Here is a 17879-nt window from a genome sequence, read left to right as displayed (position 1 = left end):
GAACCCACAGCACAGCACCTAGCTCTGTCCTGGATCACTAAAGTTCACATCGCAGGAGACTGGGCGAATGTCACTGGAACACATCTCATGGGCTTTGGGTCCCTGAGGAAGCCTTGCTGTGCAGGGGCTGAGCTCATGGATAGATCCTCTTCCCGGGGCACTTCCAGACTGGCAGCCAGTGGATGAAAAAACCTTTTTGGCTTAATTTTTAACTAGCACTAACCCCCGCCGTCAATGTCTCCAAATTAAAGGCTAATCCATCCACTGTATGGATGCACACCATCAGTAGAATCAATGCCGGAACTCATTACACCCACCGAATTGCTTTTCTGGAAAATTACGCATTTAGTAAAATATTTATTTTGACAATAACATGCGTATCTGGAACCCAGCACCGTCTTTTGAAAGTCTATAACCAGGATCAGGGGCCTGTTTGAAAACACCGGTTTAAAGCGCGCCCTCCCGCTCCCACAGCCCCGAGCGAAATGGCGGCGCCGCCGCGGCTGTGTGATGGCGGCGCGCCCGCCTGGGCAGCGAGGCGGGCCGGCGGCTCCTGCTTCGGCCCGGCTCGGGATGGCCGCAGGGTTCGGGAGTGCGGGCCCGCAGCGGCTCGGGATGTGGGAGCACGAAGGAGCAGGGGTGTCGCTGCCCGCCGCGCTCAGTGCGGGGCGCGCAGCGATCGCACGGAGCCGCCTCGGTTCGCTGGACTCTCGAGCGCCCCCGCCTTGCGATTCAAGCCCCAGCTCATTTCCCCGAGAAACAGCGGAGCGCCGGGGCAGCCGCTGAGCGCTCGCTGGCCTCTCTGGCCGCTGTGTGCGAGGGTTTTCGCGGCGTCCAGCGCCGCGCAGAGCCCGCCGAGAGACGGGAGGGAGCCGTGTCTCGCCACGGGCGGAGCGGGCAGGAGCAGAGGAGAGAGCGGGAGCAGGTGTGCCACGGGGAAAGCCATGCTCTTCCTCTCTCAGGGCTGTGAGCAAAGCCAGAGCCAACGCTGAGAGTGCAGTGAGGGGACAGAGTTGGTGGCCCCTCAGTTCTGCAGGCCGGCTGTGCTGTGCAGCGAGCCCTGGCCCTGCGAGCGTGTGCGCGACCCTCGGCACGGAGGGAGGATGAGCCGCGGTGCGGGGTGCGCTTCTGGGGACCGTGATTCCTTCTCTCTCGCGTATTGCGGTAAAACATGCTGAGACGACCTGTGGCGGTGTGAAGCAAAAACTATGGCACAGCTGATCGGAAGGAGAAGCCTGGCTTGTTTCTGCTTTTGTTTACTGGCTGTCATGACTTACAAGGTGAAAACGCGAACAGCCAGCCCTGTTTCTCGGGACACAGGCATGTGGTGAAGATGCCTCCGAGAGGCAGAGACCGGGCTTTATCCTCAGAAGCATCCTTTTGCCTGTGGGCTCCATTCATTCACTAAAGACAAGGGCTGCACAACTTGTATTATTAGGTGGCAGCAAGGCAGGCGAACTTCGCCATGGGGTACGACAGAAGCTGGGTGTTGGTGAATGAAAGCGACCGTGCCCCGTCCCAGGCTGTCACCGGGGCTCTGGAGACGGGGAACGCCTCGGCCGGGCGGATGGTGTGGCAGGGCGGGAATGTCAGCGAGGCGGGCGCCGTGGAGAGCGAGGAGCACGGCGAGGAGCAGAGCTACCGGCACTTCACCACCACCGTGCAGGTTGTCATCTTTGTGGGCTCTCTGCTGGGTGAGTGAGAGTTGCTGGAGTTCTTTGTTGATTTTTTTTTTTTTTTTTTAAATTCTTGCGGTCAGGGACTGCAGACCAAAAGGTGATTGGCATCACTGGTTGCCTTCGTGACTCTTCTTACTGCATTTCTGGTCCTCAGGTGTATGATTTCAAGTTCCTTGTAGGTTTTGATGTATAAAAGCTGTTTCTATAAAATGTATTTGTCACGGATAAGAACTTGTACATTAGATGTATGTATTACTTAGTAACCTTTTCTACCAGAACTTAAACGGGCAAAAATCAGATGGGTTGATGACATGCTTATTTTCAGCTGCAACGGGATCTGTTCTCTTTAACATAAACAAGGGTGTGGAGTGTTTTGAACAAGTTTTGCTGAATTTCTGTTTCACTCTGCAGTAATTTGGTATTTGTGTCCTGCAGATTTTAAATAAATCCTTTAGAAGTACTTTATATTGTAAATATGTATAACTATGTACAATCTTGTCTACTTACAGCAGGAATCATAGATTAGATATATAGTAGTAAGATACTGCTATATAATTTTACGAATGTGTGTACATTTGCTTTCTTGATGCTTATACCACATTTTATTAGGAATATGTGCACATTTCTTAGCAAAAAATAAACCAAAACAAAAAAAACCAGGCAAAATAAGCCTTAAGGTGAGTCAAGTTAGCACTGTTCGGGCGACAAGCTGGATTTCAGTTAAATGTCACTACTATCTCAATCATTCAAGACTTTACACACAGGGCATCACTGAGAAAACACCCAGCTTTCTTAAGGGAGTTCATCAGGAATATGCTGATGGTCATTGGCTCATTTTATCGAGGATTTGTTTTGGATTTTTTGGATTTTCCTGATCTTGAGTAATGCTAAAGTCCATTTTTGTGGTCATGGTAATAAATTCTAATATCTATCTCATTTTGATAATATGTAATATCACTTAAATAATTTCTAAGAAGATGGTAAGCATAGGCATGGAACAGTGTTGAGTCCCAGTCAACAATGCACCTACTGGCTATTACTGTAAATCACTGAGTCTTTTGGCATCAATTATTCCTCTGTGCAGTGAAGATAATCCTCATAATTCTTGCTTTTTTTCTACTTCGCATATAGTGTGGGGAAAGGATACTTTTAATATCATAGGTACTCTGTGTTGTTCTGTATGTTGGATAGTACCTGGCACAAAGCAATAGCCAGCAGTGTCCTAAAATAACAAGACTAGATGAGGAAAGTCAGAATTTTAATTATTTTTTGTGTTTTGAATCTTACAGAGAATAAATTTGAGTCGTATGTCCAGATTTAGTTTCATGAGCATCGATCCTCCAAAATTATTTGAAGAAAAAACCAGACATTATCATGTAATCATTCCTTCAGCAGCTAGGACTTTAAAAAAAAAAAACAACCAAACAGAAAATGCCATAGGTATAAATTTTGCAAGATTAATGTAAGTTATGGTTTGGCCCTCCTGCAATTTGTTTTCAGGAGGTGGACTGAGAAAACATTTAAACATTTCAGCATGTCACAAGAGGTTTATTTGCTGATTGGATGGCTGGGAGGCTGATGAAACTTCTAGATCAATAACTTTTCCAGGCCTATCAAAGAGCTAAACAGGGGAGGAAATAATATACTTTTTAAATTATGAAAATGCACTACTCCAATGACAAATGTTAGCAGGGGGCCTCACTCATTTACCGTGATGGAAACCAATTTAAACTATTTTTTTAAACTAGTAGCCTTTACTACAAGTCTCCCTGTATCCCTGAAGTGCTAATTTGAAACATTGATGATACGCACTATCATAACAGCTGAAAACTTTGGGGTCTTTAAAAAATGTCTTCCCATATCAACCCAATGAATCTACTACTATTTCTTCTTTACTGGAAAGAAAGCCACATCTCTCATATGTGCCAGAAATTTTGTATGTTCACATGCTGGACAGTATCTCTGCATCAGCAAGGGGTAACAGCTGGGTATTTGCCTCACACCTAATGCTCGCAGAAATGCTGTTAATTAAGTTATCATTTATCCTCTGTCATGGTCCTTAGAGCGTGAGTGGCATCCATCAGGTGAGCCCCCCGGTTAAGCTGCAGAATAGCAGTTCCTTGTTCTAGTGAGTCCCAGGTTCCTCTTTGCAGAGGGGCAGCCCTTCAGCAGGTGGATAAGACTATTCTTCTCCCTAAAGCCTGAGAAGGGGATCACACCCCTCCGGGATAGGATGTGGGTGTTTGAATCCTTTCTGGTTTGGGTGGATGTGCAGCTTGTGCATTTCACATCATCAGTGCGTGCCTAAGGCACTTTGCTGTTGATAAAATAGCATTAGTTACCCTTTTAAAGGAAGAAGTTAGTTTCAGCTTGAAATGGAACAAACCTATATGACTCAGTCTTGATAATGATTACAGGGGTCTGACATTAGCAGGAGTCTACAGCTTGGAGAAGTCCAGGTCCTGCAAGAGGCAAGAATCACAGTCGGTGTTGTGAATTTAATTTAGGTCCCTGCTGGACAGAAGAATGTTGTCAGCTGTGAGAGAGATGCATGTTATGGTTTTCTTTTCTCCCATTTAAGATCTCTATTTGAGTCCTGTGGGAAGTCTGGGACACTAGGATAAATTCTTGTGTTAGTTCTCACTGTGATATGACAGAAAGTGCTGTTTTGAGTGTTTTATTATATCTGCTGAAGGCAAGGAAGAGTCAAACTTGTTTTTCTTTTTCTTTATTTTAAGCTTGGAATGACATAGGGCTCCCTTTACAAGTGACTAAATTTTTAATAGCTTTCTTTTTATCAAAGACTCTTGAGATCAGTTTTGTGGTGAATATAGGAGTACAGCAATACTGATCTGCAAGGTGTATTTTCCTCTTGCCATTAGAAGGAATCAGTATGCAGAGACTAATCATTACTTCAGCTTTGAAAGAAGAAAGAGAGTGTATCATTTTTGAGTTTTGGTGGGGAGAGGTCACTAGAGGTGGCTGCAGCCTCTTTCAGTTGAGTGCGAGCAGTAGGGTGAGATCTGGAAAATGAAGAGGGTATCCAGAGAGCTCTTGGAACCAGTGTGCACAGTGAGCTTAGTTTGAAAGGGAGATAAAAATGATGGGTGAAAGGCAGTGGACAATAGCACCTTCTCAGGAAAAGGGAAAGGAAGACCAGAAACAACAGTTTTGAGGCAGATGAGGATGTGGGCTCTCTCTCTGAACATGGGCTTTCCCACAGTTTACTTACTCACATATAAAGTCATAGCAGATAAGTGGAGGAGCTTATGAGTTGTGCTTGTACTGACAGGCATAACTGAATGCTCATGTCCTGTCAGGTTTAGGTGAGATTAATCCCATTGTAGAATAGATAGCAAAAGTGTTTGGGTTGGAAGGGACCTTAAAGATCATCTCGTTCCAGCACCCCTGCCATGGGCAGGGACACCTTTAGTTAGAGCAGGCTGCTCAATGCCCCATCTAACCTAGCCTTGAACACTTCCAGGAACAGGACATCTACACTGTTTCAGTGTTTCACCACCCTCACAGTTTATTTTTCATATATCTAACTGAAATTTCCCCTTTACTGGTTTGGGGTGTCTGTTCTTTTCATATTTCCAAGGTTTAAGAATCAACATTTGTTCCTGAGGCTGAGTATGTTCACAATTTTCATGTTGTATAAAACTGAATTTCTTCTTTAAAAAATAATTATTGTCAGTCGTTTAGGAAAAAGAATCCACACACACAAAATTGATGCAATTTACAATAAGAAAGAGATGTCTTCAGTGCTAATGTCTATTTTATATGCATTTTACTTTCTATGCATTTTTTACTAGCTGTATCCCACGTAATCCCAAATCCAGGAAACTTTCCCAGACCTTTTAGATCAGTGCCTTATTTGAGGTTTGGGGAATTAGGCTCTACGTTACTTGCTCTTTTGGCTTCCTAAATCTGTCCTGTACAGAAGGAAATTTAACTGGAAAGGCTGAGGATGCTCTGCTAAAGTTTCAACTCTATTTCAGTGTTATAGCACTTTTTGGAAAGCCATGGGTTAGATTGGTTACCTCCTGGTTTTTAGCCATGCTTTGAAGGAAAATGATGTGCTTTGAAAGAGGTATCCAATATCACAGTGCAAGTGAACCTCTGCTGCCTTCCCAGTGTCCTGTAGGACAGGCTTGCCCCTTTTCATGAGGATTTCCCAGTCCCTCTCTGTCCCTGAAACTGATCTTCTTCTCCTTGTCTTGTTATCTGTGCAGAGAGATGTAAAACAGTATTGCAGCAACTAATTTTTAAAGGGATAGGTCTCTTACAGGGTACAAACCTGAAGTAAGACAGCCTAGGTCACAAACATTTACCTAATGTTTGTAAAGGCAAATGTATGTCAGCATAAGGAATAAAATACCAGTTTTGAATAGCTACCAGTAAAGATTGCCATAGGCATCTTCTGTAAAGAATGGAAAAGGGAATCTTGAAGTAAAAAATACTGCAGATATATGAGTCAAGGCTAGACTGGGAGAATTTTTAAAGAATCAGGGTCATGTCTGCAAGAGCTCCAGCCAAAATTTATAGCTATGCCCACAAAAAGGGTAGTGCCATCTGAGGGTAAGAAGCAAAAAGGTTTGGGGATGGGAATTATGATGTTTTGTTTCACTAGTATCACACTTCTAAGCAGTGTCTTAGATGAAATCTCCTAAACCAAGCACTTTGGGTAGATTAATTTACTTGCCGATTAGCTGAAATAAAGTTTGGCAAAGCAAAAAGTGACTGAAAATCAAGTCTAAAAAGAAGCATCAGGCAAATGATGATATGAGTGGTGGTTGCATGTAATGCTAACTGCACAGTAATACCATCCTGCAGTACCTTAACACTGTAGTAATAATTTTCCCCTGCGGTTTTGTATGGGTGGTTCTGAGCCCCAGGAGCCATGGACTGTGCAGCAGTTAAGCTCAGTTCAGGATGCACCTTGGAAAAGCCTGCCTGGAATAGATGTTATGCTTTTGTTTTTTATGTGTGTTCAGTTGAACTGCTAAGCAATTCTCTTTGGAAGAAAAATTGAGTTTGAGGAAAGGATGAAGAAGAGGGGTTGTGAGTGCTGGGGCCCCTGTTGCCATGGAGACCTCTCGTCTCCCCGAGCTTCAGCAGAGGCGCCGTGTCTGGCTTTGGCTGAGGGGCCCTTCAGGTAGCACTGCCGCTGCCTTTTAAAAGAGAGGCTTTGGGAAAACAGCCCTTTACCTAGCTTGGAAGTGTGAGATGCAATGATTTATGCCTGATACTGTGGGGATACTGTGTGATGAAGAGTTCCTCAGACATGTGTTGGGGGGTAACCAATGTCTCTAAAGATCATGTGTGTCAAGGATGTTAAACCGACCCCATTTATCCTGGAATCACAGAATATCTTGAGTTGGAAGGGATCCACAAGGATCATTGAGTCTGACTCCTGGTCTTACACATAACAGCCCCAAGAATCACACCATGTGCCTGAGAGTATTGTCCAAATGCTTCTTGAGCTCTGCTGCTGTGTCCACTTCCCTGGGGAGCCTGTTCCAGTACCCAAGCACCCTCTGGATATCAGAATGTTTTCCTGATATCCAGTCTACACCTTCCCTGACAGCTTCAGGCTCTCAGATCCTGTCTCTGGTGGTCACAGAGATCAGTGCCTGCCCCTCTGCCTCCCCTTGTGAGGAAGTTGCAGACTGCTACTATTTAGGGACAAACTGATTAATACCAGTCATTTTACTGTCTGTACTCCCCTGTGAACACTTTAATGAGAGCTATGAACCAGCTCTTTAACTAAGTGACTGGATGTCATGTTTTGCTTTTTATTGTTAGTTACAGTTGCTGAAACACCTGCTGGTGTGTATCACTTGATTGTTTTGAACTTCAGTGAAAATCTAGATACGAGATTTTGTATTGATGCCATGGGCAGTAAGTTAGTATTTCAGGCATGAATGAGCCCACGCACTTAGCAAGAATTTTAAATAGTGTTAGTTCTGTTACAGATTTCATTTAGTGGCTTGCTATTAGGCAGGCATCATGAGCTCTTAAGTGAGGGTTTTTTCTATTCTGTTCATCTTTAATTTCTTATTTATGTGATGTTGGAAAAAGTACATTTGCCACTGAGTAACATTTTTCAAGATCTAGGAAATTGTATAGATCTCCACAAAAGGTGCTGGCTGTGCTGCACAATCCTGTGGGCCAGTAGAGATGTTCCTGCTGCAGCTCCATGTACAGAATGAGCAGTAGCAAGGCTGAGCATGCATTCCCAAGAGGCACACATGCACACAATACATCTATACCTCTTACCCATGAGCAGCCACACTGACACAGAAAGCAAATGCAGCATTCAGGCAGACACAAGGAGTATCAATGGCCTCATCCTCTTCCCCTCTCTGGCTGCTCAGGATGAAAGCCCATTAGTGTAAAATATATAAGTATACAGATATATAAGCCAACATGGATCACTCTGTAGCAGCTGGTCCTAGACTCCCACTCTGCCCAGTAGCTGGCCTGGGATCCTCTTGTCTCCTGGTTGCCTCACACACAGACACACAGATGTAGATGGCACTCTCCAGTAGCTGGTTTGGAGCTCCTCATCCTCTGCTGGCCAACTTTCAGAGCCCTCTTGTCCCCTGTGGTTACCTGGATCACACCCATGGCCACACCAACACTCTCCTGAGCATCTCCTTCTTGCTGGCTGGTCTGGCTTGATGTTCAGTCGTGATCACGCACTGGCACACACCCAGACAAATGCTCACTCCCTGTCTCTCCAGGCATTGCCATCCTGATGCATCAGCCCTGATGTCCCATGGTCTTTCCCCAGTTACTGTACTTGCATTTCTCTTTGCTGACATGTCCACAGAGGAGAGAGTCCCTCATCCATGAGAAGAGTTGGCAATGGAGTTTAATGAGAAGGTGGGACAGACTGCACTGATCAGGTGCAGGGTATGGCCAGAGCAGTGTATGAACCAAATGCCAATTTATAGATGCCTTTTATCTCATTTCCCCTCTGGTCTCTTGCACTTTTTCCTACCCAAACCACCATGGCTGGATTTCTGGAGCTTGGACTGTAAGATAAGCCACCACAGTGGGAACTTGAGATAAGATAAAGGGGATACTATTGTTCAGGTGTTATCTCAGACCTAGGGGCATGTTAGGAATGCTTGGGGAGAAGAATCTGTCACTGGTAATGGACACAAATAATGCTGGATTTATAAGCCACAAGGAAAGCCAACTCGGCAACTGTGCTGAAATGAGCTCAGATTCCCTAAAGAGTGATTCTGGCAGGGGCACATTGCAATCACCGACTCACCAGCTCAAAAGAAGAGAAAGAATAAGCACGTGGACTTATTAGCCTTAGAGGTGAGGAATAATTTAGCCAACAGAATGAGAGAACTGTAGTCAATGAGCATTAATTCCTTTGTTTGTTAGGATGAATAAATAGCAAAAAGTTTTAAATGACCTTGGGACCCCCACCACTGAGAAGCCCAGGATGAAGAAGGACCAACAGAATATCACTGGATCCACAGGTGGTAGCTATTTTCTACTTGATTTCTCCACTGCTCTCCCTTCCTTTTCTATTTCTTTCTACCTCACATTCATTGTTAAATAAAATCCATATTACCAGCTTTGGCATGTAGTCTAATTTTCTGGGGAGGGTTTGGGGCAGGGGCTCCTTTCTCTGAGTAGGATTTTGAAATTCCCTCACTTGCTGTCTCCCTGCCTCTTCATGGAGGTGAATATTTTCCAAGACACTTCTTTTTGATATTCGGTTAAGATGAGATTCTGAGATCATATAGGAGATGTATACTAGTGGAAATATCAATGTGAAGTGCTTTGCAGAGAAAAAAAAGGATTTTATATACATCCTGTATATATTTAAGGAAAAAACTTCCATATTTCCAAAGTAACGTTTTGTTTTCTTGTTGTACTTCTTTTTGATCCCATCACAGAATTTGTAAATTACTCTAAATAGTCTTGGGTGTCCACTATGAGAGGTCACTATGCAACACCTAAATTGGTTGCCCAAAGAGTTGGGATTTCTCCATGTTATATTTCCTATACTTGCTGTCTCAATATCCAACAAGGAGAGAGTTGTCAAAATGTTTTGATAGTGGGGTAGGTACTGCTAGAAAGTTTGCAAATGGCAGAAATACTAGTGAAACAATTATTGTATTGTACCTTTGTTCATCTCACTGCTGATTAAATGCTCTCCCTGCAGGAAATACAGCCTCTTGTTTTCTGAACAGTACTGTTACATGTAAGCCTTTTTTATTTTTAGCATCTTTAAATTAGATTTAGCTGCTGGAAGCAGGGAGAAGAACTGGTGCCTTGTAGTCAGCCAGCTTCCACGGAAACATTGCAATAAGGAAAATATCCTGGACTGGAAGGCTGGCTGGATAAGAAATTGTGTAACCTCTCATGGTAAGGCATGAGTGACAAAGCAAATGGCAATTATGGTAGTAAGGAAAGCTGTAGTGAAGCTGAAATGGTGATGGCAGGGAAAGCTCTGATTGTCTTATTCTCTGCTCATGGTCTTGCTGTCATTGGCAGTAGCTGGGAGATTGCTGTGGACTGCAGCCTTTTGAAATGGTTTATTAGTTATGATATTCTATGATGAAATTGACATTCCTTTCCATCACGAATAGTCTGGCATCCTGAGAAACACAGTCCTTCCTTCTGTTCTGCCAGTTCTCTTGGGAGGGGGCAAAAAAGCCTCTAGTTGTTTGGGAGACAGAGACTATTTTTAGTCTGCTTTTTTCTACCACCTCTGACTTATTTTCTTGTCTATCAAAGCAATTCCGTACAAAGACTCATGAATTTCTTTCAGAAGACTGGTAAAATACAAAGTGGTCTTGCTTCTTGTGTAACCTCTTGTATCTTTGTCCACAAACCTTGTGTCACTTGACATGTTTCCAGACTCCAACAGGCCTTACTTTTGTACCTGTATTTTGTGTGGCATAACTAGATAATTTCTTTGATACCATAGAACAAACAAAAAAGTCAGTCATAAAAGGGGCTAAAATACATTTTCTTCTGCTGTTGCCTGAATTAATTGGAACAAGTGGAAAACACTGAGGTAGGATGTGGTTTTTTTTTTTTTTTGTTTCAGTTTAATATCTGTAATTTTTAGGAGTATCTAGAACAAAAAGAGCTGTCTGGTTTGCCTTTTCCATTTGTAGTATTAGTCTGTTTATTTCCCATTTCCTTTTCAGAGGAATATTAGCTACAAGCCTTTTGGATTGTGTCAGTCTGAATTAGGAACTTCTCTGCCCCTGAGCAGGTAGTCACATTTCTTGTGCTCTGGCCAGTAGCATTATTTCTTTCTGGAATTTGGCTGGCACATTGAGCTTAACATGTTAGTTTTTAAAAGTTTTATTAGTTTAGCTTGTCTTTTGCTTCAGTGAGTAAGGTTGCTGTCCTCCTGCTGAGTGTAGGATGGTACCTTTGTAAGGTTCTTAGCAGTGAATTAAGATGCAGTTGCTTGGCAAATGCTTGGAGTAACCTCACCAAACTCCCACTTACCCAAAGCACGGAGCCCTCTAAGGAAGCAGGCCAGTCCCAAACTCACCAGTCTTGCTTGGCCTTCCCCCTGCTCCTGTCTTTCCTGGCAAAACAGCTCTGCCACCTGCCCTGTGTACCCCCAGCACAGAGAGATAAGCATTCATCCTATTTTCTTTGGCATGCACAGATACCCCCTGATGGCTGGACACAGCATCCATCCTTTTTTAATTATTGACACGTTGTGTCTCCATCTTGCCCAAGTTCAGCCTGGGAAACGAGCTGCACGTGTACAGTAACACTGTGTCTGTGACTGCTAACCATCCAGGAATGATAGGGAGATGTTGCCACATACAACATACTGTTCTCTGACCTGTCCATGGCTTTTTTTGAGTACATATTTTAAAAGATAGAGGCTTATTTTGCCCAGTCCACACAAACATTGATGCATTAATAGAAAATGAGGACATTGAAAGGAACATCATGTACAGGTCAGCAGAATTATTATTATACTTACAGAAAAAGCTGCAGAACTCAATAGGCTATTACAGAATGTTCTTTTACTTCACTTATAAAAATTGTTATCTGTTATCCTTATTTTCATCCACTGCAGTTCTCTAGTGTTCATATGAGATTTGGTTACGTATTCTATTAAGTATTCAGTATTCTATGTCTGCACTTTAATTTGAAAAAAAGAATAAATTGCCACCACACTAAAATTTTTCTGACTGTAACAAGCCTTTGTAATAGGACAGCAGACAACCTTTTTTTTTTTAATTTGTTTTTTTTTAAACACAGTCAGTATAAGAAAAGAGATGCTAAAGTCCAGAGGGCAAAGGAAAGTGTAAAAGAAGCCAGAGTATGTGAAGGTAGCAGAAGGAGCAATGGTTGTGATGTGCATAGAGATTCATACAGCTGAAACTGTTCAGAATTATGAGTGAGTTTTGGCTGTCTGTCCTGAGAAGCCATGCAGATAGATAGTCACCATCTGCTGAGTATCAGGCTTGGGATGTCACCTAAAGAATCATCCTCTGCTTTTGCAAAATTGGGCCATAAGTGACTTCCAAAGGTAACATGGCTTCTTAGGGAATACTGTGATCTTATCTCAATACTACTCCTATTTGTGGTCTCTCATTGTAGACTATGGCCAGGTTGTACCTTTGGAAGCTCTAGAAAGAAAATATTCATATACTTTTGATTTTAGAAAACCCCCCCTCTCCACACCCACATCCCTCCTCTCCCTCCTACACACTTCTACCATGTTTCAGTCAACGTATTTTTATAATAAATTTTTATTTGAAAAATTATTCACTACACTGGAAGAGTCTTAATTAGAAAATCCCTGCTGGTTGTTGAGTGCTTTTTGTTATTCTGATTAATCAGACACTACCACTATGTGGAAAAATTCTGCCATGATATGGAAAGTCTTTTAAACAATTTGCTGCTGCTTAGGGGTTCCCTAAGATTGATTATAAACTGACATCATCACAGGAGCATGCAATAAAAAAAATAAATCTGTGCTTTTTTAAACTCTGTTGTAAAACCTGTAAAGAACTGGAATAGAGACTGAAATCTCACTGTAGATATGAAGGTGAGTTGCACAAAATTACCTTGATCTATGGAAAAGATAGCACACAGACCAAAGAGTTTTCTTACATCTCCTTTTTCCTGCAGCCTTTTTACCGTTTTGGTGCTAAACCTACTGAGTTCAATCAGATTTTTTTTTTGAGATTTGTTGTTTTTGGCATGGTAACTGCTGCAACAGCAGCATGTAATTGGAGTCTCAGACTAGTAGTATGTTAGATAGTTATTAGGGAGTATGCTTTGGTTTTCCTTGCACAAAGGAGTAGGTGTCAGGAAGCTCAGTGCCATGTCTGGAGCAGTGACTGCTCCAGAACTGCTCTGTCCCATCTGTGTAGACTAGAGGTAGAGTGGAAATATGCTCAAGTGCTTTAAAGCACTTGAAAGAAAGTGGATTTAGAGAAAAAAATTGCCACTAATATCTTAAGTAGCCAACAAATACAGCATGAAAATAGTCTTTGAGAATCTTCATGTTTTTAAATGTCATAAAGAATGCTTAGAAATAAAAAAAATACCCTAAAATTACCCTATATATGTGGACCAAGAGGCAGAGCTGCACATTTCTTTTTCAACAATTGTCCTGTTTCTCAGTAATGTAGAATTGGTAAAAAAATCAGTTAATGTACGTTAGAATAGAGTAAGGAAATAATTTCAGTGCCATTTGCATTGAATGACAGTTTTTATATTTTTTTCAGAGCAGTGGAAATCTGGTAATTCTACTATCAATGTACATCATTAATCTAAATGTGGTGCTTGAAAGAAATGGAATTTAAGCAGACAATGCCTTGTGATTCCTCTGGTGTGGAGAGGAACACTGGGGTCTGTCAATGCTGATCACACTGGGGGCATGTTAGGTGATGTAAGGAGTGAATTGTTGACACAAGAAACATCTGCTGGCAGCTTGGATTAGGTCCTTTGATGCAGAGAGAATTAAAAATAGTGATCAGAATAATACAGAGCAGCTTCTGACTTTGTGTCTCTGGCAGGCTAACACTCTCTTAATATTCCCAGCAGAGCTTGGACTTGTCATGTGTGAGATGCATTCCTCTCTCCCTTTCCTCCCACTTTTGTATTCCAAAGAAAAACATCTGCCTCCTTCTTCTATGGGTTGCATTACTTTGATTTATTAACCCAATGATAGAGGAAAACTGTCCATCCTCTCTTCATTCTGTTGTCCATAGCAGGGAGAACCAGAGATGACCTGCAAGTCCTGCTCTCCTGTCAGGACTTGTGTCACAGGCTTAGCATGTTTGAGGGGGCATAAGGCTTTATGATCACGTTCCTCTAAGTAAGTATTGGGACAGCCAAATCCATTGGCAGTGCTTGCTTCAAGGATCAAAAGTGGCTTCAGGTCTCAGTTTTGCATTTTGTGATGGTTGTATCTTTTCTGAGAGAAATGTAAATTTATATTGTAAATCTTCTTGCATTTCCTACAGACACACTATCATCTCAGCAAAGGAAAGCTAGTTATGAAATATTTTACAACTACTTCATACATTAGGCATCCTGGGATCAGTGGGATAGCCAAAAGAGGATATCTAAAAATGCTTCGCAATTAAATCTCCTCATTTCCAATAAATGAAAATAGTCCATTGGTTCATTCCCCAATTCTCTTAGTGTATGGCAATATAAAATTTACTTTTCATTTCCATTTTCTTTGCATATTATCAAGTCACATTAAAAACATACAGCCTTGAGAGAGTAGTGGCTTCTACTGACACCTATAAGGGAGCTTTCTGTACCCAGGCAGGCACATCTGTGGTCTGTGTGTTTCAAAACATTGTAAAAAATAAAGCTAAATGACTGCCATCATATTGTAGTAGCCCCTGTAGTAGAAATCACTAGCCATGTGTTTGATCTACTTTTCTTAAAACAAACCAAAATAAACAAACAAACAAAAAAGCCACAAAAAAAAAATCTAAATTCTCAGACATGTTGTGAATTAGATGTGAAATAATGGATGCATTGTTTAGTTTAACCATTCTGTACTGTCAGATTAAGACTGTTATAAGTAGGCTATTAATCAGGAATTTAAAACCAGTAATGTATATACAACTCAAACACTGATAGTTCAATACTTTTTTTTTGATTGATGCATACACTAGATGCTTTCTGAAAAATTTATATAGCCATTGTAGTTGTCAGTTCCATCCCTATTAGCATATTTTGCCAATAAAGCTTGAAACAGTAAATTAACTTTTCTGTCCTTAAAATACCAGCAGTTTTTGATTGATTGCTGTTGGAACAGTGAGGCATGAAGAAAGAAATTAATAATCTCCACTAAAAACAATTTTAGAGGAATCAGGGAAGTCATGTAAATCCTGCTTGAGGATGCAGGTTGGGATGCCTTGCTCTCCTCAGGGTGCAGGTTCCACTGTGCTCTGTTGAGCAGCTCAGACAAGCAATGGTTGAACGAGTCAGGGTTTAACAATGCCTTTGAGTTCTGATGCAGTGATTTTTTTTGCAGCTTTACAGTGCTAATTTCTGAAGTTAATTTTTCATTGAGTAGTCTCTGGAGGCAACTGTAGGACACTGTGGGCCCTTTGTTTTTTCTTTCTTTATTTTCTGTCTAGATCACATACTATTTAAATTTCAAGCTTGGTACTTGACTGCTGAAGGCTTCCTTTACTGTGCTCTTCGAAAAGAGGTTGCTTCTGAATGCACTTCTCATAAATTAAAGCTTTTAAAGCACTCTTACAGTATTAGCACAAAGATCCAAGTGGATCTTGGATATGGAGCAGTCACAGGTTTCTGTGTACCTAGGCGTGGATTGTCAGGACAGGGCAGAGGGTTGTCATATGGTTTCCTGTGCAGAATATTTTTCTAGGAAAGCTCTGGAGTGTTGCAATCTGATGGTAATAAATACCTTTCTTAAAAAAAAAAAAAGAAAAAAGAAAAAGAAAGGATCGCTTCAACAGAATCGAAAAGAAATCTATATGCTAGTTTGCTAAAATGAAAGCATCTTATAAGATATTATTATTCTCTTATCATATAGAAGCAGCTATTTTTCCTGCTGTATTTATATAATTTTCAAAATATGACAGATTATTACAATTATGCAATCTAAAATTCCTATCACAGTGAAGCCTTCTGTTTGCTTGTATTAAACTTACCCTTGAAGTTTACACAGTGATTCTCATGTGGTTTTTCCCAGTACACGTCTAGAAGCTAATTGTTTTGAGCAGTTACTGACAATGGGTTGTCTCCCACTGGCAAATCAGAAAGAGTTGAGGTAACCTCTGACAGTGGATTGTGCTGTTCTTTGAGTGTCTCCTCATTAAGCATTACTGATGCTCGTATTGGCACTTCAATAACTGAATGGTTTATTACAATGTCTCTTAGGTAAAGAGAATTTCTGGAATGCCTTTTTCTTGATAAGTTTTTTGAATAAGATGTCCTAGTTTGAAGTAACATGAAAAACACAAGTCATACTCATTTGTTTGTATTTAAGATTCATTCACAGTATTTTCTTAGTGTAAGCTTGGTGATGGTTTGATTTTGGAACTTCAATGATAACAAACCTGAGAGTTTGTTAACAAAACCTGAGAGTAATTTAATTATGTAACATTGTTCACCATATACACTACTGTTTGTTGGGTTTTTAAAAAAACTTGTTTCTTTTTCAATTCATTTATCATATGTTTTTGATGAGATTTGCTCATTTCCAGTGCTAGTTTTATGTCTAGTAACTTATTTTAATAAAACAACCCAAACACATTCCAAATCCAAATAATACAACTGTGTTGTTTTATTATGAAGTGATTTTACTTTTGCATTCGTGAATGTATTAAGTTGTTTTTGTGGTCATTGCTGATACAAATGAGTATAATGGTGAAATAAAAGTGATCTAAAGATTCAAGTAATCTTCATCACAAATGAATCAAGAGGGTATGTTTGAAAATATGTTTTATCAGTGCATATAAATATCTTAAGGGCAGATGTCAAGAGGATGGGGCCAGATTCTTTTTAGTGGTACCCAATGACAGGAGAAGGGGCACTACTTGAAACACAGGATATTCCATCTGAATATGTGGCAAAACTCCTTTACTTCGAGGATGACAGAACACTGGAACATTCTGCCATGAGAGAATGTGGAGTCTTCTCCTCTGGAGATATTCAAAACCTGTCTGGATGTGATCCTCTGCAACCTGCTCTGGGTGAACCTGCCTTACCAGGGGGTTGGACTGGATGATCTCCAGAGGTCTCTTCCAACTCCAGCCACTCTGTGAAACAACTGAAATGTTGTGCATATCAAAAATAATGTGTAGTTAAGAAAAACTAAATCTTTGATCGCTTCTGAAAGACTTCATCTGAAAATTATCAAAACCACTCTGATAAGGAAAGATTTAGTCATTCATGTGCAACAGCTTAAATTGACCAAGACCAAGAAAAAAAGCAGAACTGGTTTGTACTGCCTCTGATGTAATATTGTTACTGTGGTCTTAGAATTAGTCAGTAGTGTCCTTGTTTTATCCATACATTACATTCTTTTAACATTCTTTTAATAAAGCATTCTTGCTTTATTGTTTCTGCTGATGCTTTCGCACTTGTTTGCTTGTGTTTGCATTTCATTCAGACTGATCTTGGTATTTCTGTTGCAGGTCTCCACAGACAAATCCCTAAATGGCTCAGGAAAGGATCCACTACTCTTTCTTGTATTAAGGTCACAAGTTGAAGTATGCCAAACCCCCTGTAGTTAAATAAACAAGGGTTTTTTCTTTGTTTCTGCTATCTTGGATTTGTCATAGTGATTTTTGAGGGATTTGTCATAGTGATTTTTGAGGGACTATTAAAATATGGGATCCTTATCTTGCTCTTCATATTCCATACCCTGAAGGTACAAAGTGTGTCCATGTTTGTTTTTAAGGTAACAAGACAAATTATATAGTTATTAGTGAAAATATGCATCCAGGTAATGGCAGTACAACTTGAAGAGTTTTTATGTGTTAATGACACATTTTAGTCCCTTAATGGAAGAGCTGAAATCACTATAGATATTTGGAATGTGTTTTTGTTGCTACTTTGTCTGCTGAAGTCAAGAAAAATTGCTGGATTGTTTTTACTTTTTGCTTGTTTCCATATGGCATAGAGAGATACTAAACATTTTCACCTGCTGACAGTGCGTGACTCTGCAAAAGAGGA

At 41.1% G+C, this 17879-nt stretch overlaps 1 protein-coding gene across 2 annotated transcripts in view; it reads left to right on the top strand.

Moving 5' to 3' along the window:
* Window positions 1–752: 752 nt before the first annotated feature.
* GPR176 (G protein-coupled receptor 176) overlaps window positions 753–17879 on the top strand; it is a 31518-nt gene continuing 14391 nt past the window's right edge. The window contains exon 1 of one of the 2 annotated variants that reach the window (XM_064424200.1): window positions 753–1694. In XM_064424200.1, coding sequence (XP_064280270.1) covers window positions 1466–1694 — 229 coding nt within the window. In that variant the 5' untranslated portion in view covers window positions 753–1465. The remainder of the gene's footprint in view (window positions 1695–17879) is intronic. The other variant, XM_064424201.1, reaches the window with a different exon arrangement.

The sequence above is a fragment of the Passer domesticus genome, chromosome 6 (assembly GCF_036417665.1).
Source record: "Passer domesticus isolate bPasDom1 chromosome 6, bPasDom1.hap1, whole genome shotgun sequence".
Taxonomy (NCBI): domain Eukaryota; kingdom Metazoa; phylum Chordata; class Aves; order Passeriformes; family Passeridae; genus Passer; species Passer domesticus.
This window is presented reverse-complemented; position numbering and strand designations above follow the sequence as displayed.